Source organism: Meriones unguiculatus, chromosome 2, assembly GCF_030254825.1.
Source record: "Meriones unguiculatus strain TT.TT164.6M chromosome 2, Bangor_MerUng_6.1, whole genome shotgun sequence".
Lineage (NCBI taxonomy): Eukaryota > Metazoa > Chordata > Mammalia > Rodentia > Muridae > Meriones > Meriones unguiculatus.
Window position 1 is genome coordinate 101,219,514 of NC_083350.1, and position 25,535 is coordinate 101,245,048.

The 25,535-nt window shown below is 47.9% G+C and overlaps 1 protein-coding gene across 3 annotated transcripts in view; it reads right to left on the reverse strand.

The window, feature by feature from the left end:
* The window catches only part of Elk3 (ETS transcription factor ELK3), a 62,572-nt gene that overhangs the window by 32,452 nt on the left and 4,585 nt on the right, over positions 1 to 25,535 (reverse strand). For all 3 annotated transcript variants that reach the window (XM_021655471.2, XM_060377924.1, XM_060377923.1), the window contains exon 2: positions 3,945 to 4,153. In XM_021655471.2, the coding sequence (XP_021511146.1) occupies positions 3,945 to 4,151 (207 nt within the window). In that variant the 5' untranslated portion in view covers positions 4,152 to 4,153. The remainder of the gene's footprint in view (positions 1 to 3,944; positions 4,154 to 25,535) is intronic.

Here is a 25,535-nt window from a genome sequence, read left to right on the forward strand (position 1 = left end):
TCTTCCTGCTTTTCCCTCTTGGTTCTTCTGATCTTCCTTCAACCTCCTTTCATATCCTTCCTTTCTTCCCTTTCAGCGTCCTCCCTTCTTTCTCCCCTCTCCCTCCTCTTCGATTCTTTTTAAACTGTGTTAAGAGTCTGTGGTTGGCCAGGGCTGGAGTGTGTCCTCGAAGCCAAGTCCTCAGCCTGGAAATGCTGCACCTTTTAGAGCTGAGGACTCTGTCATATAATCATGGCTCATGTCACTGACGGTGTGGACAGATGCCCTTGTGGGAATGTGTCTTATGAGAGTGGGTGGTTGTAAAAAAGTGAGTCCCACCTAAGTCTCCTTCCCGTGCATGCTCCCACCACGACACCATCCTCCATTTATGACACAGCCAAGGCAGCCCTTGCCAGAGCCACTGCTGTGCCTCTGAATTTCCAAAACTCCTTTCTTGATACACTACCCAGACTCGTGCGTTTCGTACTAGCAACAGAAAATAGAGCTTTCCATCTCTTGGGCGTGTTGCTGATGAAGAGTCAGCTGTCCTGTGAATACATATGTGCACACGTGTAATGGACAAGGACAGGTGTGGGCAAACCATTCCGGTGGCCAAGCCTGAGCAACACACTGAGCCAGGAAGGGCAGCAGAAGTTCCTCCATGGCTACAAGCACCCAGCTCACTGCTCCAAGGCTGCCTCAATGTCACATGACTGGACCGTGATCTGCCTCAGAAAGAAAGAGGGAAGGGGGCAACCCAGCAAGCTGGCCACAGTGGCCACCTGGGCCCCGGAGTTTGGGCTTAAGCTGACGAGTGACATTTGTTCGGACTTTTCAGTATTAAGAGTCTTGGTAATAAAAACTCCTGTGGTGAGAACATCATATGGAGAGGCCTACCTGAACTCACAGGTCCCGAAGTGGAAGTGAAGGTTTGTATCTTAAGGAACAACACAGAGCAGCTGGGTCCCCAGTCCCTGTCACTCGGATTGAGTGGTCTCCCAACCAAAGCCACATGCTCTGCTTTGTATAGGAGGTGCAGCTCCTGTCCCATGGGAGTGTCATCTAGTTTAAAGGAGACAATACGAGGTGCCCAGGACAGAGCCCTATACTTCTAACAGACTGGCAGCTACGAGACTGCATTTTACCAAAAACAAACAAACAAACAAACAAACAAACAAGTGTGTGTTTGTGTATATATGAATTATATTTGTGTGTAACTGTGTGTGCATATATACATGTATATTATACTTGTATACATGTGTGTTTCTGTGTATATATTTGTATGTGTATGCATGTATGTGAATTGTGTGTATATGTGCATATGTAGGTGTGCTTGTAAGTATGTATATTGTACTTGTATGTACGTGTATACATGTTTATGAATTATACTTGTGTGTTCATGTATGCATATAAAGGTGTGCTTGTGTGTAAGTATACTGTAAGTATATAGTGTGTACATGTGTGTTCTATGTGCATGTGTGTGTGTGTGCAAGTGTGTCTGCACATGTACGTGGAGGTCAGAGGACTTCAGGTGTCAACCTTAGGAAGACCTATCACCCTCTTGGAGACAGAGTCCCTCTTTGGCCTGGAGCTCACCTAGTAGGCGAGGCTGGCTGGCCAGTGAGCTCCAAGAGACTGCATGTCTCTGCCTTCCCAGTCCTGGGAATGCGAGCATGAGCCATCATGGCCATCATCTACCCAGGGGTTCTGTGAGACCAGAACCTCCTGCTTTACTGTCTGTCCCTCCAGCCTGAAGCTGCTCTCTCTAGAGAGCTGAGTTCACGTGCTGTCTAAACAAAGGCTTGGTCCACCACTTACACAGGACACAGATCCCTTCATGCTGACGGGACCCACCCTCAGGGGCAATGCCCAGGCCATGAGAGGTGACCCTAGTCCCAGGCACACAGGCTAGCCCTCTTTCCTTTGACACCTTGATTTAAAACAATGGAAAGGCCAAGCTTCGGGCTCTCTGCCAGCAGGCAAGGCAGACTATTTTCCTGCAGGGCCCCAATTCCCACGGCAGAACATAGAACCTGGGGAAAATGCAAAGCAAGACGCCATCTGCTTGGCTTCCGGAAGTGCAATTAGCTGAGAAGTGCCTTTACGTCTTCGTAGGACTCCGTGTTAAGTCAGGATTAATTAATTGCCACACTAATGGGAAGCACCTTTAGTGCTCCAATGACATAATCACATGCAATTAGGAGCATAGAAAGGCGCTTTATAATTAATGGTGTCTTCACGTCCTGAAATGTGTAATCCTTCTGCCTTCAGCTCCAAAGAGGTTTACAGACAGAAGGTACTAAATACAGAGATGAAACTAATATTTAAATCACTTTTAAATTCACCTTTCCCTATGAACAGTGAACCCAGAACAAAGCTCACTACGGTTACTAGGATTCTAAGCCTTTATGTCCCAGAAGCTAAATAGTCAGCTAGCATGGGTTCAAACAGAAATGGCCAATAATTATGGATCTGATACGTTTATCCTAAACAGAAGGACTTTTGCCCTACCAAGCATACTAGCTAATTTTTGAGAAATGAAGTAAACTCACGCCCATCATCCTGGCTTTGACAACTATGTGATTCACCTTAAAAAGCACTCCAGGAGCTGGAGAGATGGCTTAATGGTTAATGGCTGCTCTTCCAGAGGACCTGATTCAAGTCCCAGCATCCACATGGCAGCTCACAGCTGTCTGTAACTTCAGTCTTAGGGGATCCGATGCCTCTGCTGACCTCAATGGGTAACATACACATGTGGGGCACAGACATGAATTCAAGTGACACATACACACACACACACATGTTTATGTCTGTTGAAATTACAGCACTCTGATTCTGACCTCCATGCTAGAGAAATGAAGCTGGCTCTGCTATTCGAGAGTTACTAACAAGTTTACATGTCACCCTCCGAGCACAAATCTCAGTAGTTAGCACGCGATAGCTCCGAGAATTCTCACCGAGCCCCTGATCCGGGAATTGCTATGCTTCCCAGTTCACAAACAGGGATGCTGAAGCATCAGAACCTTAATAGTAGCAATGCGTCAGGGGCTGGGAGTGTCACTCAGGGGTGGAGCACAGGCCGAGCATGCACAGGCCCTGGGGTCAGTGCCCAGCACACAGGGTTAAACTACTGCGCACACAAGCTGCCATTTTTCAGGGAAGACCCTTCTGACCGGACTCCCCACCACAAAGCAGACCGGCTTTCCAGACTGTAGTCTTTGTTTGTTTGCTTGCTTGCTTTCTGAGACAGGGTTTCTCTGTGTATGTAGCCCTGGCTGACCCGGAACTCGCTCTGTAGACCAGGCTGGCTGCAAACTCAGAGATCCACCTGCCTCTGCCTCCCGGGTGCTGGGTTCAAAGGTGGGCACCACCACCCCTGCTCAGACGGCCTTATTCTTGTTCTGTCCACAAAGCCACCTGGCATCTCCCCTACCACTGCTGCCAGCAAATTACGCATGAAAAGGTTGGGGACCAGGCTGTGAGCCCCACTAACACACTAAGGGTTCCACAGGGACGGAAATCCTCAGTGCCTTTTCTCAAAATTAAAGGTATTAAAGTGCTCCATTTTCGTGTGTTTTCTGGGTGTTGTTGGCACCCTTGTCCATGTGCAGGCACGTGCACAAAGAAGCCAGAGGCCAACCTCAGCCATCATTCCCAAGCTTCCACCATCAGCCCCCCCCCAACTTTTTTTTTTGAAACAGGGTCTCTAAATGGCCTGGGACTTGGCAATTAGGCTAGGCTGGCTGGCCAGTGAGTCCCAGGGGTCCTCCTATCTCCTCCTATCTCCACCTATCTCCACCTATCCGGCTCTGGAATAACGAGCACATTCCACTATACCACGTCCTGAATTCAGATCCTGTGAAAGATCTGCAGGACCAGCTCTTTGCTGACCGAGCTGCCTCCAAGCACAGCTCATCTGAGGGGGTCCCCCCCCACCGCCCCCAAGCTGTCGAGGCTTGCTTTACCTTGTCGTAATAGTATCGTAGCGCTCTGCTCAGCTTGTCGTAGTTCATGTTTGTCTTGTTCTTGCGGAGGCCCCACAGCTTGGCCACCTCTTCTGCCTTGAGGAGCTTGAACTCGCCATCGTTTGATGTCCAGCAGATAAGGTGCTCATGTTTCTGGTCCAGCAACAAGTGCAAAAGGAACTGCCACAGCGTGATTGCACTCTCCATACCTGGGGGGGACAGGAGGCAGGCAGGTCAGAGCTTGGGCCTGCAGGCCTGGGGCTACGCATGGTGCTGCTCCACAGGACGCAAGGGAGAGGGCTTTCCACCCCATCTCCCAATGGACTGCCTAACCACACACAGGCTTTCAGGGTGGACTTTTGCAAGTGGCTTTGATCCAGAAACACGACAGCAGTGCCCTGGGATCCTGAGATTCGCCACCCACAAACCAGCAGACGCCACGCGCACTGGGAACTATGTGGAGGTCCACGTTCAAGGATGACGCTTCCTTGGCTAGCGTCATCTACTCCCGCCCATCACATCAATTGTGTTTCGGTCACTCTCTAGCTATCACTTGCAGAAATGGGGCCATGAGCACCTGTCAGTGCTAAGTGAGTTTCCCTGTACAGGGGCCTTGGCTCAGTAAGCCATAGCATCCCTTGGTTGAACTGTCCTTTCACACTACATAGCCAGTTTTGCTTTGCAAGGAGGAGACTCGGTGCCCTTTGCCCTGCCAACGATCTCAGATCCCAGGGCAATGCTTGCCTGGGGCAGATGCCCAGTCAGTAGATACTGGCTAAGGAATCAGTTGTCACCAACTGAGCACTTGAATTTCCCAAGCACTTGTCACGGAACCCAGCCCCACAGTGTCAATCAAGTACGAAGGCGTGAAGTGTTTTCCTATCAGGAGAGGAAATCCCATAAAAGATGCTAGCTTGTGCCTTTGCCCTTGGCATAAACTCTGCTGTTCGCTCCTAACGTGCTTGCTGCTCTCTGATTCTCGAACTCCCGCTCATCCACACTGACCCAGTAAAAGTGGGATTGCTGGAGGTTTTGAAATTTGAGTACATATGTTTTATTACACTTATTTATTGAGCATGTGTCTTCACGCACATGCACACCCAGGAATACTATAGCATGTGTGTGGAGGTCAGAGGACAAACTGCAGCAGTCCGTTCTTTTTCTCCATTGGGTCCTGGGGTTTGAACTCAGGTTCTCAGGCTTGCCGGCAGGAGACCCACGGAGCCAGCCCTACCCATTTATTTCATTAACAACCACATAACTGGGAGCGAACAGCTCGGGTGTTTTGATCTGGGCAGATGGAGTTGAGATTTTGATGCTGAGCCGGGGAAGCTCAGCCAAGATCTCAAGCAGAGGGCCGGGTTTCTACCTCTGGACACACAAAAGCCAAGCCGTGAGGTGGAGACAAGCCTGACACAGTGAGGGAACACCCTATATGGCAAGGGGACACTGGGGTCCTTCGACTGCCCAGGGTTACAGCGATGACGGACAGGGAGAGAGATGCCTGGAAGACAGAACGATGACCATGAGGGGAGCTTTCTACGAAGAGTCTGCCTCAGCCCCTCTTCTCCACTGCTCTTCACAGAGCAGCTTCTGGGTGGCCTAGGAGCTAGAGACAGAGGCAGACTGGGGCAGACCTTCAAACGGGCTGCCATCTTTCTGCCTTTTCAGCAGGTCCCAGAGGGCAGGAGTATTGCTCAGTGGGAGAGCACTTGGCTGGCATGGCAGGGGACCTGGGTCCTGTCTTACCACCACCAGAAGCAGCCTTGGGATCCTGACAGCAATCATATCCTCCCTGGAACCACCATCTGAAAGCCCCCAGTCACCCCTCACAAGCATTCGCTTCCTGTTTCTTCTCCCAGGCCCTGCCAGCAGAAAGAATCCTATTGTTTCTCTGAGTAACACGGGTGCCACATGGGTGTGTCTGTTAAAGAAAATCCAGACTAAGAATGTGCTACAAACACCCACTGGATATTTTATTTATAACTCCTTAAAGGGGGTATTCATAAGGAGCTCACCCTTCACCACAGTTGCCACTGGATCTGTAAGTCAGCCCTGCCTCTGCTGACTTCAAACCACACCAGCGACTGCTGGGCTCAGTAAGGCTGCAGGCAGGCCCTGCAGCATTTATGGGCTCCAGCTTCTAACGAGAGCAAATAAGCCACACACGTTTCAAATTCTTGGGCATCTCCAGCCAAACCTTCTGGCAATGAGTTTATGAAATATCTTTGAAACTTAGTGGTCACTCGGAGGAACCTTCCTGGAGAGGCAGAGGGATGCCAGTCAGTTTGGAGTTCTGCAGAGAGGGAAGTCCTCGGCCTCTCTCTCTCTCTCTGGCTCCCAGGCCAGGTGGGAGAACACCCAACACCCCCCTCAACCTCTACCTGCCATGAAAGAGACAGGAGGAGAGCAGAGATGGTTATGTGTTATATGCCATTGGCATGCCAGAGCCCTGGAGGCTTTGGGTTTCCTAGAATCCCTTCCCTGAGCTTCGCACAGGGAAGAGGGTCTGTGAGCACAACCCGTGGGGTACCATGTGGACTCCTCAGCCCCCGCCAGCTCCCCCTGTACAGACCTCCAGAGCAGCCCCTTGAAGCAGAGCCCTTTACACAGCCGAGTAAGGCAAGCAGTAGCTGGAGCGTGGAGGAGGAGCGGGCCTGTGCGGGATGGAGGGCTACTGTTGAAAGATGTGGGCAGAATTTGGACACCAAGAAAATGAGGGAAAGTATTCCCAGTTCTTCCCTACCTTGTCCTTTAAGGGACCAGGCAGCATTGCACTGTGGTGGAGCCCTACATCCTCAGCACACTCAGAGTTGGGCTTAGCCGTGTGTCTTGATCTAGTCCATGAAATACCGGGTCGATGTGGTGAGAAACACAGGGTTGACCTGCATTTTTATCAAAGCCTGGCATACACTCAGTCCACAGAAGCAGAAGTAAAATAAATGCCACAGTGAGCCAAGGATTCGGGGGATGGTTTGTTACACAGCACCACCGCTGCAAAAGCGGACTGCTACAGCATCACACGTATCTGCTCCTCCCTCCACTAGGATGCCCTCTGGAGCTCAAAGAGGCATGAAAGGGCGGAAAGGAAAGAGGCCAGGGAGTCCATGGGGCACCCAGCTGCAGGGGCTCCCAGATTGCTGGAATAGAGGAAATGGGCCCATAAAAGGCAAGGGCCAGAGATAGGGACCTCAGAGCTAGCCAGCAGCCCTTAGGGCAGAGCTCAGTTTGCGAGGCGGCAAGCTGGAGCAAGGGAGAATCACCCAGACTTGCTGGGAGCAACTGTGCTCCGGGAGGTACTCAGGTTTCAGGTCTGGAAAACCTTCCATCCAGCACAGGCTTGCTCCTCTTCCAAGCTCGCTCCGGCCTCTGCTTTGCCTTATGCAGTGTCCCAGTTTTGATGACCGAGTCACCCAAAGTTCTACTAGTGTGGGAAGCCCAAGCCACACACCACTCACAGTCACACCATGGTAGAAGACATTCTTCCGGAGGGAGGCGTCCCAGAGGCACGAGGCAGCTCTGAACCCTCACCATCAAGCGGTATGGCATGGAGCCACAGGACCAAGACCAGGCACAGGCCGGCCACCAGCAGAGGGCACTACTCTCGTCCCCTCCCCCAAAGGCACAAGCTATATTGTTTTGACTCCATTTCTACTATTCATTTTAATGAGGACAGCATCAAGTTTTGTAACTTGCAGTTGTTTTCACACACAGCCGTGGATCATGTCATGTGCGTGTCCCCCACCTCCCTGTGCAATACCTGTCACATCCGGAATGTCCGGAAAGAAAAAAATGTCTGATGTAGGTACCTGGGGGTATGCTGTAAAAACTGTGGGTATTTAACTCAGCTTACTGTGGGACTCATGAGGGAAGAGTTCCGGAAAGTCTTGTGACTTGGGCTGGCTGTTGGCTACATTGTCTCAGCAAATGTTTATATGGACACATTGTATCTATGGGACTGTATCATATTGTAACACTGCCTTGATACAATGTCCTGGCAGCGGAGCCTGCTTTAAGTTACAGTGTGTCGTCAGCTGACACGCATTTGGCTGGCCGCCCAGAGCTGCCAGCTTCCAATGAATAGAACACTTGAAAGCAATGCTAGAAATGTGACAAATGCTCCCACATCCATTCCCGGGTAGTCTGGGCTTTTCAAATGTTTTCTCCCACTTTGGTTTTTGTTGGTTCGGGCTATGTCAGCGCGTACAAAGGGCACCCATCAAGTCAGGATGGTAGGTTCTTTCCTCTCTTTATTTTTGGAACCTCAGACTTCTGTGCTCTAGATCTTCAGAAGATAAGCAAGAGTGTTGTGAGGTAGAGGTCCCTAGAACAGAACTTGCCGGAACTTGCTCCTTCGGATGTGTACGCTGGTCTCTGTCCAGGACCCCCACCCTCCCAGCCTCTAGTCATGATGACTTTACACTCAAGGCCACTTTTTTAAAACTTCCATGTATTAAGGAGAACACACTACACCGTTTATTGTTGTTTGTTTGTCGGCTAATTAGGAAATGTTCCTCCTGCCCTGCCCAGACCTTATGTTGAATATCTGAAATTTTATCACGTGTTTTAATACCATCCTTTTTATAAAAAATATTGTATTTTGGGGGCACTTATACAGAGTGTAGCAAAAGCGCACATGAATGGAAGTCTGCGGAAGCCTCACGCAGTCGGTTCTCAGGGATAGAACTCTCGTCTTACCAGCTCACTGAAGCCCTCTGTGCACTTCCCTGTTACACCACGTCATTCAGCATTAGGGGGCACCCTGCTCTCACAGGATGGGCTGCCCCAAATGAGCTCACCCCCAGCTGCTGCCTGCACAGCCCTTCCTTCTCGGGACAGTCTCCACTAATGCCAGAGCTGACCCTGGCCAGGGAGAGTGCAGAAGCCCCTGAGCTCACCAGCCCTCTCCAGGGCCTCCTTTCACTTTGGAAGGTCCAGGCTAGATCTTTGGGGGGGGAGGGGGGGAGTACAGTCAGATCGCTTTGTCTGATACTGGCACCGGTGTCAATCAACAGATGAGGCGACAGGTTAGACAGGTTACATGCATCATGGAATGCTATTTGGTCACTGAAAAGGTAAAACCTCATCAAGGACCTGGAGGGAATCATGCTGGGTAGATAAGCCAGCTTCAGAGAGCCCAGTACAGCACACTTCACACCACTACTTGAGACTGTAGTCTGGGGAAGCCAGCCTCAAAGAAGCGGAGCACAGAAGAATAGTTATCAGAGCCCCAGGGAAAACAGCGGGAGGCGGGGGTCCCTCAGTTGGAACAGTCACAACAGACAGGATGACTAAATCCCTGCTCTGCAGCACAGCAGAGCAGCTAGGCTAACTAACGTACTGCATGTTTCCATTATTCAGATTTTTGATGCCATTATAACATCTACCTAGTGTCCCTGGCCTCTGGGGGAGGGGAGGGCGGTGAACGTTTGTGTACTGATGCTCGTTTGATTGTTACACAGTACACAAGTGTCAAAACACCATGCCACCCCTCATAAATACATACAGTTACCATGCCAATTAAATGATTAACAAAATAACAAAATAAAATGGTTTCTCAGATTGGAAACCCCTCCTTTAAAGAGCCAGGAAGCAGACCGGTACACTGGCGATGTTGACAACCCACCCTTTTTCATTTCACCTTCTACTGTTGTCTCCCTTACGTGTAAAAGGCAAAGCTGGGTAGAACAGGCTCGGGACAGGCAGCTCCTGAAGGATGATATGAAATTCAGAAGCAAAAGCCAATCCTCTCCCAGCCTATTCAAATCAACGTCAGCTTCGCACGTGGCAGATGATGTTTGCCAAAACCTGTCCACAACTCACTAAGCAAAGCAAAACAAAACAAGACAGGGCCAGCACAACACCCAACGGCCTGACACCCCAATTTCTATCCCCAAGATCCCCACAGTGAGCGGAGAGAACTGACTCAAACAAATTGCCCTCTGACCCCACATGCACGCTGTGACATGCATTCCCAGATACACACATACACACATACACACATATGCACACACAGAGAATAAATATTGTAAAAAATAAATAAATTGCAAGCTATGATACTGAGTAAAATCAATGTAGGTTGTTTTAAATAAGATTTATATATACTACGCCCGACCGAAAACATCACTTGACATTCTCTAGCTCTTGCTTCCTGCCTTTGCTTTCTTCTCCTTTCTTTATCTCTCTCTCTTTTTTAAGTATCTATCATGCCAAGATGCTGTCTGCTTATTTGGAACACACCAGTAAACAAAAGGACTACGTCCTTATTGAGCACACATTGCCAGTGGAAGAGACAGGCTGTGAACAACAAAACGCACGATGAAGTGAAATACAGTCTGTCGGAAGGCAGGGGCTCTGGAAAATCACTGAAGTTGGATGAGGGGACATGGGGAGGATACGCGTGCGGGCTGGGGGTAGGGGTGTAGGGGTCACAGAAGGTCTCGCTGAGATGGTGAAAATGAAGAAACTTCTTTGTTAGAAAAATGGGAGTTTCAAACAAGGATAAAAATCACAGTTGCCAGACAGATACACAATAAACACAGGCCAAAGACATTCTTTTACTCACTAATCGGCAAGGGAAACTAGGTAGATGTTATAATGGCACCAACAATCTGACTAATGGAGCATTTACAGACCAAGATGAATAAGCAAATGGAGATAAAAATGGGGGTGGAGGCAATGAGGCACTTTAGGACAGAGCTGAGTGTCTATGCACAGGAATTATTCCATAGCCAGCTCTTTACAATGAACAAAACTGTAAATCAGCTTCCATCAAAACCAGAATGTGGCAGGTCAGAGTGTCTTCCCTGGAACCATGAGGCTGCACAGCTTTACCGGAGCGGGGTTCTTTCATACGGCTTGAAGACGCGGGTGAAGGGTTGCTCTTGCACACTGGGAAGGCTACCCGGTAGGTAACGAGATTCAGGGGCATCTTTGGGTCCAACTATGAGCATCTGCCCTACCTGCCTGTAGGACTTTGGGGGCGTCACATCCCCTTTCTGCACATGTGGGGATGATGGTGGTGGAACTGATGGTGACAAAGAAAAATACCTGCCTCGCGGGATTATTGTTAAATATTACAGAGTCGCTAATAGACTCTCTGTGGTCCGTAGCAAGGACTACTTAAACACTAGCTGCCGTAATGAAAGCTTTCACCGACCAAGCTGCGACATCAGATGGCCTCCACCCAGCTCGAGGGCCTGTTCAGATACTGCAGGTACTTTGGTTTCTGTCGTAAAGACAGTGGCGTCCACACAATCACTGAAACCCGGATGAGCATTCAGCTACACGGTGCCCGTTGGCGTACAAGGAGACTGGGAATGTAAATCTATACATTGTTACGGCTATGGTCTCCTATCCTTGCGGACACCACCAGCATCCATCCTTCCCCTCTGACATGAGCTAACTCCTGAGGCCTCCCAGTTGGCAGTTCAGCGGAGAGCGCCCCCTGCTGTTGACGCTGCCCCGGGAAAGCTTCGGCTCCCGTGGAGCTTGGGTTCCTGGAGACGGCCAGGAGTCAGACGGATGAGAGCAGTGGAGTTGGGGGTAGGAGGCGCCCAACAGAGCAAAGAGGTGGTTGGGGGCACGGGACAAGAGTTGGCACTGTCGGAGAGGGGCGTCTTTGTATACTCCAAGTGAATGTTTTCTGCCTCTGTGTTTCCAACACTCAGCTCTTAAAAATGTAAACGCGAAATGGTTTCTACTGTTAATTATTCTCTGTTGCTTAAAAAAAAAAAACAAAAAGCAAAAAGCAAAAAACAAAACAAAACAAAACAAAAAATCTAGGTGAAAGATTGAACAAACCGGCCACTCTCGCTTTCAACCCACATACACCAAGGGGAGACTGCTTACCTGAGAGATGGCCTTTGGGCTTCCAGGTCCCATCCCCCGCCCCCGCCTCCTCCTCGGAAATGTAGGGCCTCTGGTCAGAGGGCGCTCCACCTCCCCTCTGCCACAAGGTGGCGCCAGATGCTCTCCTGTGAGCTGGCTGCAGACTCCTCACCAGAGGTTTGAGCTGCCATTCTTAGAAATCCAAAAGGTCACTCGCTTGTTCTTTCATTTTATTTTTTCCCCTACTGACTGACATCTGACGCTTCTCTTTGCACGTTGTCAGCTTTGTTTCTGCAATTGTACAGAGGCAGCAGCTGAGCGGGTAAATAGATGCTCTTCGATTTTTCTCTTCTTTATTTTTTGCTGAGTAGAACAGGGTCTTGCTAAGCAGCCCCGGCTGTCCTGGAATTCCCTATATAGATCAGGCTGACCTGGAACTCACAGAGATCCACCTGCCTCTGCCTCCTGAGTGCTGGGATTAAAGGTGTGCGCCACCACACCTGCTTACACATGGAAACTAAAGAAATGAGCCAAGAAAATACAAAAACAGGAGCTGAAGAAAAGAACGGGCACTCCTGTGTGCGGGACACACAGAGTTGCTCAGTAAGCTCGCTGTTTTTTTGTTTGTTTGTTTTTTGTTTTGTTGTTGTTGTTGTTGTTAAAATGTGTGGATTCAGAAATGAGAAAGAACCTGAGCTCTTGCTGACATTTCTCCAAGGGGGGCAGCTTCTTGTCCAGTGAGGAAAGGGTTCCGTGGCATCACTGCTATCCACAAACCCACTGAAATCAAGGGACAGGAAAACATCCTGTTTTCTGGCCAGAACTCATGACAAGTAACTTTAAGGTGGCATGAAAGGGTAAGTTGATAAACACACCGGCACACAACACCTACAGAATTCTAAAGTCTTTGTCTTAGCAGTGGTTCTCAGCCTTCCTTCCTGCCACCTTTTAATACAGTTCTTCATGTTGTGGTGACCTGGTCATAAAATTATTTTGTTGCTACTTTGTAACTGTAATTTTGCTACTGTTGTGCATTGTAATGTAAATGTCTTCTGATGGTCTTAGGAGACCCCTGTGTAAGGGTCATTTAACCTCCCCACCAGGGTCCTGACCCACAGGTTGAGAACCAATGGTGGGTATTTTTTTTTCTTTTTCTGAGATGAGCCTAAGATTATTACAATTTATTTTCAAGAAACATTTTATTTTCTGTCTGTTACAAATGACAGACTGTCTGTCACTAGTGAAAAACAAATGGATGAAGTCGAAGGGTCCATGTTCCCCCAGACTTCTTCCCAAGGAAGAGTCAATGTCTGGGTTTTCATTTGTTCTGTAAATAACCTATAGATTATTCGTGGTTTTAAAAGGAAGGAGGGAACAGGAGAAGAGGGCATTGCTCCCCTAGCATTTACCCTCTAGACTACACAAGACCGTCTGCCGTGTTTTAACAATCATTCTTCCCTCTGAGGAGAAAATTTTCAGGAGGAATTACTGACAGCCACTGTCATAACAGAATTGCAACTCGCTTCGTACACGAACTGCCCGACTCTCCTGGAACTACGTTATCTGTAGCTAAATTAGAAGCAACTCAGTTTGGCTTGCTGGTGGCTCACACACAAAGGTGTTTTCTTGGGAAAACTAAATGGATAGCCACATTGCCTCCATTGGGACCGTGTCATTGGGCCATTCCACCTCCTCCAGCATCCGAAAATTCATCCACTTTCCATCCCACCCCATCAGGGCACAACCCAGCCCTATCTTACCAAACCTTTTCAGATCTCTCTAGACGGCCTCACACAGGTCCTGTTTGATCTCTAATACGACAACACCCCAAAGACTCTTACAGTACAATTTGTTCCTTTGGGGCCTGGAGAAGAGGCAGGCTGTCTGGAGGAAGCACACACCTTCTACGACCCTCAGAGATGCAAATCAAGTCTAACTGGGCTAGCCCAGGGAATGCTCAGGATGGTATCCCGTGTGCTGTCAGACTGTGGCAAAGCTTGTATGCTGCCGTCATCTCTGCCTCGTAGGAAGCAAGGCTTCCACAAACAGGCTAAGTATTCTCAGCTGGCATTTCGTTAGCATCTCCCCAACAAATCCAGCACAGCCAATGCCGAGAAACAGACTCTCACTGAACAGGTGTGTAATGAGCCCAATTTTTTGTATCTTAATTTCTTTCTAGGAGGATTGAAGTATTTTGGCTTCACAGATGCTTAATAAAAGGGAAAGATCTTAGCTGTTTAGCAATCGCCCTCTTGGGAGCAATGTGGTGTTAAACAGCTCCAGTGTCTTCTGCTCACCCAGCTCTGCGTCACCATTCCTACCGCTCTCCAGGTCGCCGTCCACACAAACAGCGCGTGCAAGGTACTTTCAACACACAGACCTCCACTTACTCTCCCTTTTGAAAACATCAGACCACAATGTCATGGGGGCAGCTCAGATCAAAGATCAAAGAAAGAAACCAACTAGGTTTCCCAACGGAGGCTGCAGGCACTTGGGCTGTCCACATCTGTCTATCAATAAGGCCAGGAGACAGAGTGAGAAACCATAGCACTTGGGGGAAAAAATCATGCCAGGTAACCAACTGCACTAACAAAGCAGCCCGTGTCCTGAAAGACAAGTAGGGCTGTAAAACACAGAGGTTCCTGAGTGGTCGGTACAGCCGCCCCACCCCCAACCCCACCCCAGGGACCTAGGCCATGTTTTTCTTTTAAACAGAAGGGCTGTTCCTTTCCAGACGCTTTTGGATGAAAACCTGAACGTTTGCTTTCTATGCGATTGTTTTCATTGTCCAGGCTCTTCGCATGAGCCTTATTTCTGGCTTGGAGGCACAGCCCCCATCGGAGAGTTCTCATGCCTGCAAACACTCCGTTTCCTCTTCTTCTACAGGTTGCAGGCAGGAAACTGGAAAATGGGCCACAGGAAGCCTGGCCTCCCACATCTGCCCCACTTTGTAACTGCAGCTCTGGTTTCATTCCGTTTATGCGCCAGCTCTATATTAATCCTCCACAGGACGCCAAGAGGACGGCCAAGCCACTCTCTGAAAGAGCACCCATGTGCCCCCGGCCGAGAGCTCTCCTGTGAGATTCTGGCTTCTCCCAAGCAACTAATCCCACGGGTTCAGCCGAGTCTCCAGTGGAAAGTCAGGACGACTTCGTAACACCACACACAACAGAAGTCATTCTGGATAGATAGATTTACAAGCTGCCTGCTGGATTTCAACTTGCCAGGCTTTGATGCAAAACAGGAGAGGAAGCTGTAAATATACACCCCACTACAGCCAGGCCCACGGTGAGGCTGGGATTTAATGGTCACTTATGCAAAAAGCATTACGGTTAGTGAACTGAGCACGAGTCTCAAGTTTACACTCTCAGTCAGCCCCTCTCCCCATGAAGTCACGACATGGTAGAAAGACCCAGGAGTAGCTTCTCCCAAGTCCAGGTCCCTAATCACAAGGCACATTGTCACTCTAGAGTGGCAATTCTCAGCATGTGGGTCGCTTTCGCCGAGGTCCCCCAAGACCACGGAAAACACAAATATTTATGTTGTGATTCATAACAGTAGCAAAAATAGTTAGGAAGTAGCAGCAAAAATGGTTTCATCGTTGGGGGTCACCACAACATGAGGAACTGTATTAAGGGTTGCAGAATTAGGAAGGTTGAGAATCGTAGGACTAAAGGCTTGTTTCCTACACCTCTCTGCTGCCAAGGCGGTAGTTAGTCAAAAGACAAAGTGGTGTTCTCAGCAGAACGAAGTCATGAAGTGTCCTTCGTTTCCAATCTCACCACTCTGTGACTCCAAGTACTCCAGCTGGGTTCTGTCTATGAGAGTCTCAGCCGGGCACGGTGAGGTTCTGTGACATGGAAGCAGAGGCAGGTGGATCTCTGTGAGGTTCAGCCTGGTCTACAGAGTGAGCTCTGGGACAGCCCATGCTACACAAGAGATCCTGTCTCAAAGAAATGAAAATGAAAACAAAAATAAAAAAAAAATCTGAGCCATTCTGTCACCATTTCTTTTGGCCAATTTCCTCAGTGAACAGATACAAAAATAAACACACAGGCAGATAGATAGATAGATAGATAGATAGATAGATAGATAGATAGACAGATAGATAGATAGGGGAGGGACAGAGAGGCAGAGACAGGGAGAAAGATATGCCAGGTTCATCCAATGTGATTTTTTCTTCTCTTTTTTTTCTTTTTCTGTGGGTTTTTTTTTGTTTTTTTGTTTGTTTGTTTGTTTGTTTTTGTTTTTTGAGACAGGGTTTCTCTGTGTAGCCTTGGCTGTCCTGGACTTGCTTTGTAGACCAGGCTGGCCTTGAACTCAAGGAGATCTGCCTGCCTCTGCCTCCCCGAATGCTGGGATTAAAGGTGTGTTGCCACCACATTAGGCTCTAACAACACTCTGTATCTGTGTATTTCACAGGTCTTAGCTGGAAAGGCACTTTCCCCCAGATTTCTAGCTTATAATATTAATAAATTCAGTCTCGTGTGTTCACAATGAGAGTCAAGATGTAAAAGCCCTTGTGCCTATCCTACCTTTGAGTTATATGATCTGAGACAGGGGTGCTGATAACTCTCCTTCAGACACCTAAAGAAGGCAGAGGCAACGTGAAATGTTTGTTTGTTTATTTGTTTTTACGATAGAATGTATTTTGCAAGTAAAAAGTATATAATCCAGGTTGAGCAGTGAGTAAATGTTAGAGCACTCCTAGCACACTTGATTAAATAATTAACTCCTAGCACCATGGGTTAAATCCCCCACAAATAGAAACAAAGTAGCAATGTACAGTCTTTCCAGTAAGAGGAGACTAACAGATGTAGCCTCAAAGACCCCTTAACAAAGAGGTGTTCTGACATCTGTGCTTGACTTACACGGTTAGGAAGGGTTTATTCCCTTAGACACCCAAAGACGGTTTCTCTCTCTCTCTCTCTCTCTCTCTCTCTCTCTCTCTCTCTCTCTCTCTCTCTCTCTCACACACACACACACACACACACACACACACACACGCACACACGCACAGAATCAAACTAAAGGCAATCTGCCACACCACTTCTGGGAGATGGAAAACTGGAAACTTTCAGATAAACTTGAAAGCTTCCCTGTGCTGAAGGGGTAGCTGGCAGAAGTAAAAATACAAGCCCCATGAGCTGAGAACACCTCTGCAAGGCACAAAGTGATGGTGGTTTTTCCACATCCCGAAACCGAGCTTCTTCCGGCCGGAGCATCCTCCAGCTCTCCCATTGTGTTGCAACTGTAAAACCTTTCTAAATCAGGACTTCCTCCTATTATGCTGCAGGGGCGTCTTTCTGGGAAGGGGGAAGCTCCCGAGGCAAAAGGTAGGAATTCCTGCGGCACCACCCAGTGGAAACATGGGGGGGCCCGAGGGAGGGGGCGTGTGTGCAAACTGAAACGTTCAGTAAGAGAAAAGTAGTTTTGTCAGCTACTCCAGCTGAAAGGCTGGGCACGGAGTCCCCGAACTGTTCCTTCTCCATCCATAGCACTCTGCTTACATCTCTCTTAGATCGTCTGCCCTCTCTTGCTCCTGCGCACACACACTGGCTGGGCAGAGAAGCATGGTACAAGCCCTGGAAGGAAGGAGTCCCTCATGGGGCTGTGAGCAGCCTCACAATCCCTTCCTGTCTAAGGGACCCCAAAGGGATTCTGGACAAGGGAAGTCTGCACAGCTGGGCTGGACATCCTAGATCTGATGCAGGGACAGCCAGGCATTTCCTGGCAGAGAGGTACCCCGCCATCTGAGTGCCTTCCTCTTCTGGCGAGCTGCACCTGGTCTGGCCTCCTTTGACATCTACATTTGGAGATTCATGAGGACGGTTACAGGTCCTCCACTTTCTCCTGGGTCCTGTCTCCATATGAACATGACTACCGCTGTCCTTCCGAGGCCACCGTGGGTGTCATAGGCCATAGACAGGAGGTTTTTATCTCCATGTCATTAACCGCCACCACCAAAGCCCAGCTTTTCATCAGGATCTGCTCCTCAAGCATGTGCCGCATTAGTCTACAGTGCTCTGGGGAACTGGATCCTTTGAGATTCCTCCACAGAAGCACGGGCAAAGGGCAAAGGCCATGCCTACCAGGGAAGATTAGTGTTTGCCACAATAGCAAAGAGTCCATCTTCCTCTGCCTATCTGTCCGTCTCTTTCTTTCTCTCCCTCTCTCTCTCACACACACATCATACCACGACCACCACCACCACCACCACCACCACCACCACCACCACCACCATCACCAATGGAATAACAAACAAGCCTGTCTCAGGCAGATATCAGCCCTCCTAGAATAACAACCTTTCTCTCTCCCAGGACTAACTCCGTAGCAGCTATTTGATATCTCTTGGTTCTTAATGGTACATCGATTAAAAAGGTAAAGCAAAAGAAATCTGCTGGCTGATCTCGTCTTTGCTTAGAAGGAGATGAAAATGTTTCTATATAGCTCCTTGGAACTACTGATATTCCCCAGGGAGCCAGTGGTATCATAGTTCTATTGCTTTTGCTTACACAAAACACTTGCCAGGGACGAGACTGAAGCAGGCGGAGCCAACACTAGCGGGTCTCTGGTGTTGCTTTGCGTTGTGTGCTGCTGGTGTTATGAACTGGAGACATTGCATTCGGGTTTTTGGGGAGCACAGGGAACTCTCACACAGTGGTCACCTGTGCCAGGAGCCAGCTGCTTGCAGAATCTAGGCCGTGATCATTCAGCTTTGGTAGCTTTCTCAAAGCGAAGATCTGTCACAGTTCTGGAAATGCAAACGCTTGCACCTCAGTGCAGTGGTCTGTGCGGATTCTCTTTGGCGGCGGGGCTAGAGTCTTCAGTGTGCTGTCGCCTGCTCACGTGGTGAACATGTGTGGAGGTTTGGTGGCATCTGAAGTCAGGAAGGTGGCAACCGGCCCCAGCAGCTTGGCTGACTCACACTCATGTTGCTCTTGCATTTTCTTGCATGGACATCAAGTCTCAAGTCTAGCCAGATGTGACCTGGCTATTGTGTCACATGCAGAGGGTTCCTTCCAACGGTACATAAGGTCTAAGGAGGTGCTTAAATGAAAGCCGAGTGGCACTGGGGTAAAAGTTAGCCAGAGGCCACTCAGCTCTTCATGGATGTCTATTTAAAACTACACCTGGCACGGGGACAAACAACAGAAGTGAGACAGGACAGTGAGTGGGACACATTTAAAATAACTTGGTATTCCTGGTAGATGCTGTTTTGTTTGTTTGGTTTTTGGTTTTCAAAACAGGGTTTCTCTGCATAGCCCTGGCTGCCCTGGAACTCACTCTGTAGACCAGCCTGGCCTCAACACGGAGATCTACCTGCCTCTGCCTCCTGAGTGCCAGGATTAGGTATGTGCCGCACTGCCTGGCAGGTAGGCACTGTCTATTTCTTAAGAAGACTGTTGCAAAATACAGTGTGTAATTTCAAAACTGAAGTCTTCTCCGATGACTTAGTCTTAAAACCTTTCAAAAGGGCTGGAGAGATGGCTCAGAGGTTAAGAGCACTTTCTGTTCTTCCAGAGGTCCTGAGTTCAATTCCCAGCAACCATGGTGGCTCACAGCCATCTATAATGAGATCTGGTGCCCTCTTCTGGCCTGCAGGTGTACACGCAGGCTGAATAGTGTATGCATAATTGATTGATTGATTGATTGATTGATTGAACTATAAAAATAATAAATGCTGTCTTTGAAAAAACTTTCAAAAATTAATGATCAAAATTCATTATGCAAACAGTGTTGCAGCCACTTCTCTCACATCTCATGAGCGTCGCGGCACACAGGTCATGCAAAGCGCCCAATGAAGGAGATGGCACCAGTGCCAAGCACGGACCCCCTCCCAGGCCTTGAACTCCTATGAAGGGATCTGCTACCCACGGAATTGGCCCCTTCTGAAATCCCACATACAACTTGATGCTGTTTCTTTTTTCAGCATGAATATATTAGCTATAAAAAATAGTCATTTCTGGATTTAGATTATATGTCATCCTTCCTCAAGGAAATTATTCTTTTTACAAGTAAAATATTCTAATCCTACAGCAAATTTATAATCCTTTACAAAACTATCTTAAGGTTTCTCTGTGTGTGTGTGTGAGAGAGAGAGAGAGAGAATGTACAAGTGTTGGAGTACAATGCATAAGGGGGGGGGCAAAGGGCAAGCTCAGACGTCATTCTCAGGACCATCCATCTCCTGGACTGAGGACTAAGCCGACAGTGGACCCCAGGGACTGGCCTGTCTCTGCCTCCCCTGCACTGGGATTACAAGCAAACACAGCCATTCCCCGTCTTTTTGACCTGGGACCCAGGGATCGAATCAGGTCCTCTTGGTTGCAAGGCAAACACTTTACCTATTGAACCATTCCCCCAGGACAGCTTCTGCTCTTTTAAGAACAAAATTCTAGGCCTATTTTTGTTGTTGTTGCTATCATTTTGTCACATTGTTCTTTTTGAGACAGGGTCTCATGTAGCACAGGATGGCCTTGAAATAACTACAAAGCCAATAATGACCCTGAACCTCTGATCCTCCTGCCTTCACTTTTGGGGCACTGGGATGACGGACCTGAGCTACCAGCCCTGGTTAATGCGGTGCTGGAAGGCAGGCAGTCCCCCAACTGTCCTATACCCCAACCCAAACCTTGACCTTCTGAGAACCACAGAACACTTGTGTCATCCCGTTTGATTCGGGCATCGTGGTGATTAAAAAAGCTAATTTTAAGATGATTTCAGTATTACGTATGTTATTCTAATTACCTACACACTGTGAGGTTGGCAACAGAAAAGTGATGGATTAAGTGAATTCAGCAAAACCTAGGGATACTAAGCGGCTGGCTGACCACTGTGCTTGCCTCGAGCGTCAGAGATGAAGTGCGTCCACCCAAGGCCATCTCTACAGGCTCCAGGTATGCGGTCCAGGTGTGAGCACGTACTTCTGCCCAGGAGCAGTTGACGATACCGTTCTAAAATACGTTTTCTTAAAGAGACAGGAGGAAGAGGGGTGGGGGAGAGAGACGGAGACAGAGAGACCCTAATATCCTCTGCTCTAAAGAGCTTCTGATTGTGAAGCCTGGAGAACAGAGATGGACGCCTGCAGAAATCACTTCCTTAGCAATGCCCTGGAGTACCGGGTTCTAAGAGTTCAAGTCCAAGATGATACAAGGAAACGGAGTCAGCGCATCTTCTGGCTTCACCTTCCAGATAGCACCAAGTGCGGGGTGCCATCTTCAGATGTTCATAATGGGACCTGCTGCCACTACCAAGAGTCCACGCTTTCTTCTTTCCTGAAAATTACAGTGTAAATCCAGGCTCTCGCCTGACTTCCTGTATTGAAACAATGATTCTTCCGGTTGGAGAAGCGCAGTAAACAACACTCCAGTTCGCACCGCCCTCGGTACAGAATGAGGCCTCGAGTCCCATGCAGGCAGGCTTTCTCCCTCTGTGGGACGTGCTGCTTTTCTCACTTTCTCTGATTTTACATCCTAGGTTCTCCTACGCTCAAGCGTCTCTCCAGCAGCCACTGTCTACCTAAGCAAACACACATGCACACTCCCCTTCCAGCCCAATCTCTTTCATTTTTTAAAATAAATGCCAATCGAGGAGCCCTTATATTTCAGCCTCAAAAGGCAAATCTTTCAAAGTCCAATAAGAGAAAGCCTACCAGAATGGTGTTTTTTTCGTTTGTTGAACTTTTTGGTTTTTGTTTTGTTTCAAGAAACAGTTTCTCTGTGTAGCCTTGGCTGTCCTGGACTTTGTAGATGAGGCTGGCCTTGAACTCACGGAGATCTGCCTGTCTCTGCCTGCCTGAGCCTGAGTGCTGGGATCAAAGGAGTGCGCCACCACGCCCAGCTTCAGGGAGATATTCTCAACAGAGCTAGACAGTCATCCAACACCAAGAACGTCTTTCCTTAGGGGAGCACTGTACTCTGAGTGTTGGTGACATTATTTTGAGGATGACAAGCCACAGTGTGGCAGTGCAATCTCTCCATCAATTCATACATGTACTAGGGAACCAGCCCTTGAAGCTTGTTTTGCTGTTGTTTTGATCACTTTTTTCTGATAATTAATATCATAGTAGCAGGGCTGGGGAGAGGGGTATCTGCTTGATCACACATTCTGCTTAAGCCAGACTTGACCCCAACAAAGGGCTCCTTGGCAAAACCCGGGTGAAGCTCATCGGTATAACTAATCGTCCTCCATCAAAAAAACAAGCTGGTGTTTATCCACCTCTTCTTTTCCTTCAAACCCCAGCAGAAGCATCACTGATTTCAAACGGTTACAGACAACCGCTCCCTGTGCTCCCATTCCAGGTGAAGGAAGGATCGAACCGATGAACATGGAGGGACTCAAAACTGATTATCCAGGGCAACCACCAGAAGTGGGTCAACAGAAGCCTTCCACAGAGAACTATGGCGTCTTCAGAGTCGGTGGATTCTGACAGGAGAGAGATTTACAGGAAGCTAGCTCTCCTCAGTCTAACACTGATCCCGAAAGCAGAGCGGAGTTTATCTCAATATTAACAAATGAACCCGATTTCTCAACCTACACTTTTCTCAGAAATTTGAAATAAAACTATTAATCCAGCTGCACACTTTCTAGTCAGGGGCTGGGCATGTGCAAGGCCCCTTATCAAGCCCAAGCCACACTGATAAGGCTTCTTCCCTTCGCTTCGTTTTCAATTCACCAAGCGCCAGGTGGTGTATGAAGTGCAGGGGTGGACACAGGATGAGAAAAACAGATGTGGGCCCAAAGCGAGTTCCTGGCCGGATGGGCACCACAGATGTGGAACGAATCATACCACACACACGTGCAAACGTCCCTCACTCTCTGAAGCTAGCTGGGTCAAGGGTCTGCACAGCATTTTGTCACATAAACTTGGATAAGGGGTATTAATGTGTAGTTAGGAATAACAGCCAGTCTCCAGAAACATAGACCTAAAACCGCCCAGCTCCTGGGTTCAGACTGCAAGAATCTGAGTAATGAGGAAACCTGGGACTAAAGCTCTAGGGAGAGGGCTCAGGGAGGCCCAGGGGAAGGCTGAGAGCGAGCACAGCCTTCCCCAGGCACCTGACAGGTAAGCTGACAGGTAAACTGAGAGAAAGCGGAAGAAAGAGGGAAGAAAGGCTAATGGAGAAAGGGGCAAAACACCACGTTTTCATTCATAAGCAGAACCTTGATTTGAGAGAGAGAAAAAAGAAAACAGAAGAGGAAGTATTTAGAAGGGCCAATTGAGGGGAAGAGGAGGGAGGGTAGAGAGGGGACCGAGAGGGTACAGTGGTATATGCGCATGAATATGACATGGTGAAACCCACCACTCTGTATAAAAAATAAAATAAACAGGAAAATTAAGTTCATTTTAAAAATAAAAATAAAGGATGACTATTGATTGCAGTCCTCTGAAGACCAGGTTCCCAGGGGAACAAATTTACAAAGGCCCAATGGTGGGGGTTCAGCAAGCACTTGAGAAACAGAGGGGAGGACCACATGTGACCTGACTGGCCGCATCAACAGCGCACAGCTGCAGTGCCCGGCCCTGCTCTTCAGCCTGAGCTGGAGCCACCGGAAAGATCGGGTGAGGAGCCAGAGCAACGCAGGCTGAGGAGAGCTTGCAGAGGACTGTAGCTCTTGATGCTGCCAGGGTCTGGGGACAGGAGGGGATAAAGAAGGTGGGCAGTAGAGAGGGTACCATCTCACTCCAACAGAAGAGGTGGGATCTAGCTTGGAGACAGGAACCTTCTTAGGACCAACTCAGACTCAGAGGCCAGCCCACACCCCACCCCACCCCAGCGTATGAAAGGAGAAGGTCCTTAAATGAGCACCACACTCAGCTCTGCCCCAAAGCTCAGGGAGAATGGAGGGAAGCAGGGTCTTTGGATCCTCCTTATTTTAAAAGGGCCAAGAGAAATCCAAAGAGAAAATTAAATTGCCATATTTGTTGCTAAGCTGGCAGCAAAAATTCTAATCACACTTCCACAAGGTCAAGTGTGTCCTCCGAAAAACAGCATAGGACTTGGGATGTGACAATCACCCTTCCATTGCCATCCACCCAGGGAAACTGAGGTACAGAATGATCACATAACGTCCTCTCAACCCAGTTAGTTTTAAAGCAATACTTATATTTTTTTTTCCTATAACACTGGTAAATTTTTATTTTACATCAAATAAACTAGAAGAAATTTTCCCCTTTTTCCTGTATAATGAGGAAATCTGCATAGTCTAATGATTCACGTTTAACTATACAATTAAGAAACAAGACTGCAGTATTTTATAAAGGTGTACTGTGGTTTGAAGAATCTGCTTGGTAGAATCATGAAACTGTCCCCCACTGGAATAAAAAACTAATAAAACTCAGGGAATATTCTGAAGTGATGGAAATATAAATATTCTTCATTGAGAGAAGATAGAAGATGTATACAATTATGCTTAAGATCTGTGTGTTTGGGCGGATGTGAGCTAATGACTTTTTTTGTTCGGTTTGTTTTGTTTGCTTGAGGCAGGGTCTCACTGTGCAGTCCGGGCTGACCTCAGACTCACAGAGATCAGCTTGCTTCCACAGCCCAAAAGACGTGATGAAGGGGCACACAGTCATGCCCTAACATGCAATGCCTGTTCTCCTCATGTTAGGGTGGGAAACGATGTCAAGGGCCTTGCGTTGGATTTTCTGCTTGGTTTTGTTTTTCCTATTGCTGAAAGCCCTAACCTAACCAGTCTTGACAAAATGCACGCAGGTATTTGTATTTTTACCCACCCCGTGATTCCTATCAGATTCGTGGCTAAATGAGACCACCTTAGCTCCGGTAGCTTTAAAGTTACTAAAAGCCTTTGAGTCACTTTGAGTGTGTGAGTAAATTCATTTCAGTTTGACTCAGCTTCAAATATGTTATTACAACCAGTCAGCTTGATTACTTTTAAAAATATGCAAGTAAAACTTTCAGCTAAGTTATAAATGAATTCTATTTAACTTTTAAAGTAGTTTAGTAATTCTTCCCAGAAAATGTAAATTACTACATATCAGTAAAGTGGCCAGAGTTCATTCCTAGTGACAATTCAACCCAAATTGGCTGAAGTGACCACTGCAAAGTTTATTCTAAAACTGCTGACATTTGTGTGAATTTCCAGGAATGAGTACAAGGGTATTTTAATTCTGATTGTGGAAAAGAATCACAGAGAGTCAAATATTTGAAGAGCAGTTACCTAAAAGACAGAATAAGCTGCCATCTTTGAAGGCCTTCAGGATTTGTTAACAGAAAGCTAAACACACACGGGGGTAATTTAATTTGCCAGCATTATGCTCTCTTTGGCAAAAACTAGAGTTGTCGTGGTATCACTGTCATGGTTTCAATCAAAGGCTGAATGACCTCAATTCAAACTTGCCATGGGCAACAGTGATATCGTGCTATTAAAAAATTAAAAATAAAAATAAATTTAAAACACCAAAGTTTGGCAAGTGAGGATACAGCAACGTATCCTCTGCATGGACACCCCCCACCAGCAGGACCATCCCAAGGTGTTGTTTTCAGTTAAACGCCATTCCTCCCTCCTCCAGCACTCTGTTCTGGTAGTGTGCCCTCACTTCCTGTTACCACAGCTCGACACTCTACCGCAAATCATGACTCAGACTGAAATCATAGAGAAACTCATCAAAATCCCAAATTTCACAGCACATAGGAACCCAGTCCTTCAAGAGGGCAGCATACTCTTAAGATATTACAGATAACAAAACACAATCCAGCTCATTAGAAACAGTGTCATCCTCAGTAAACACAA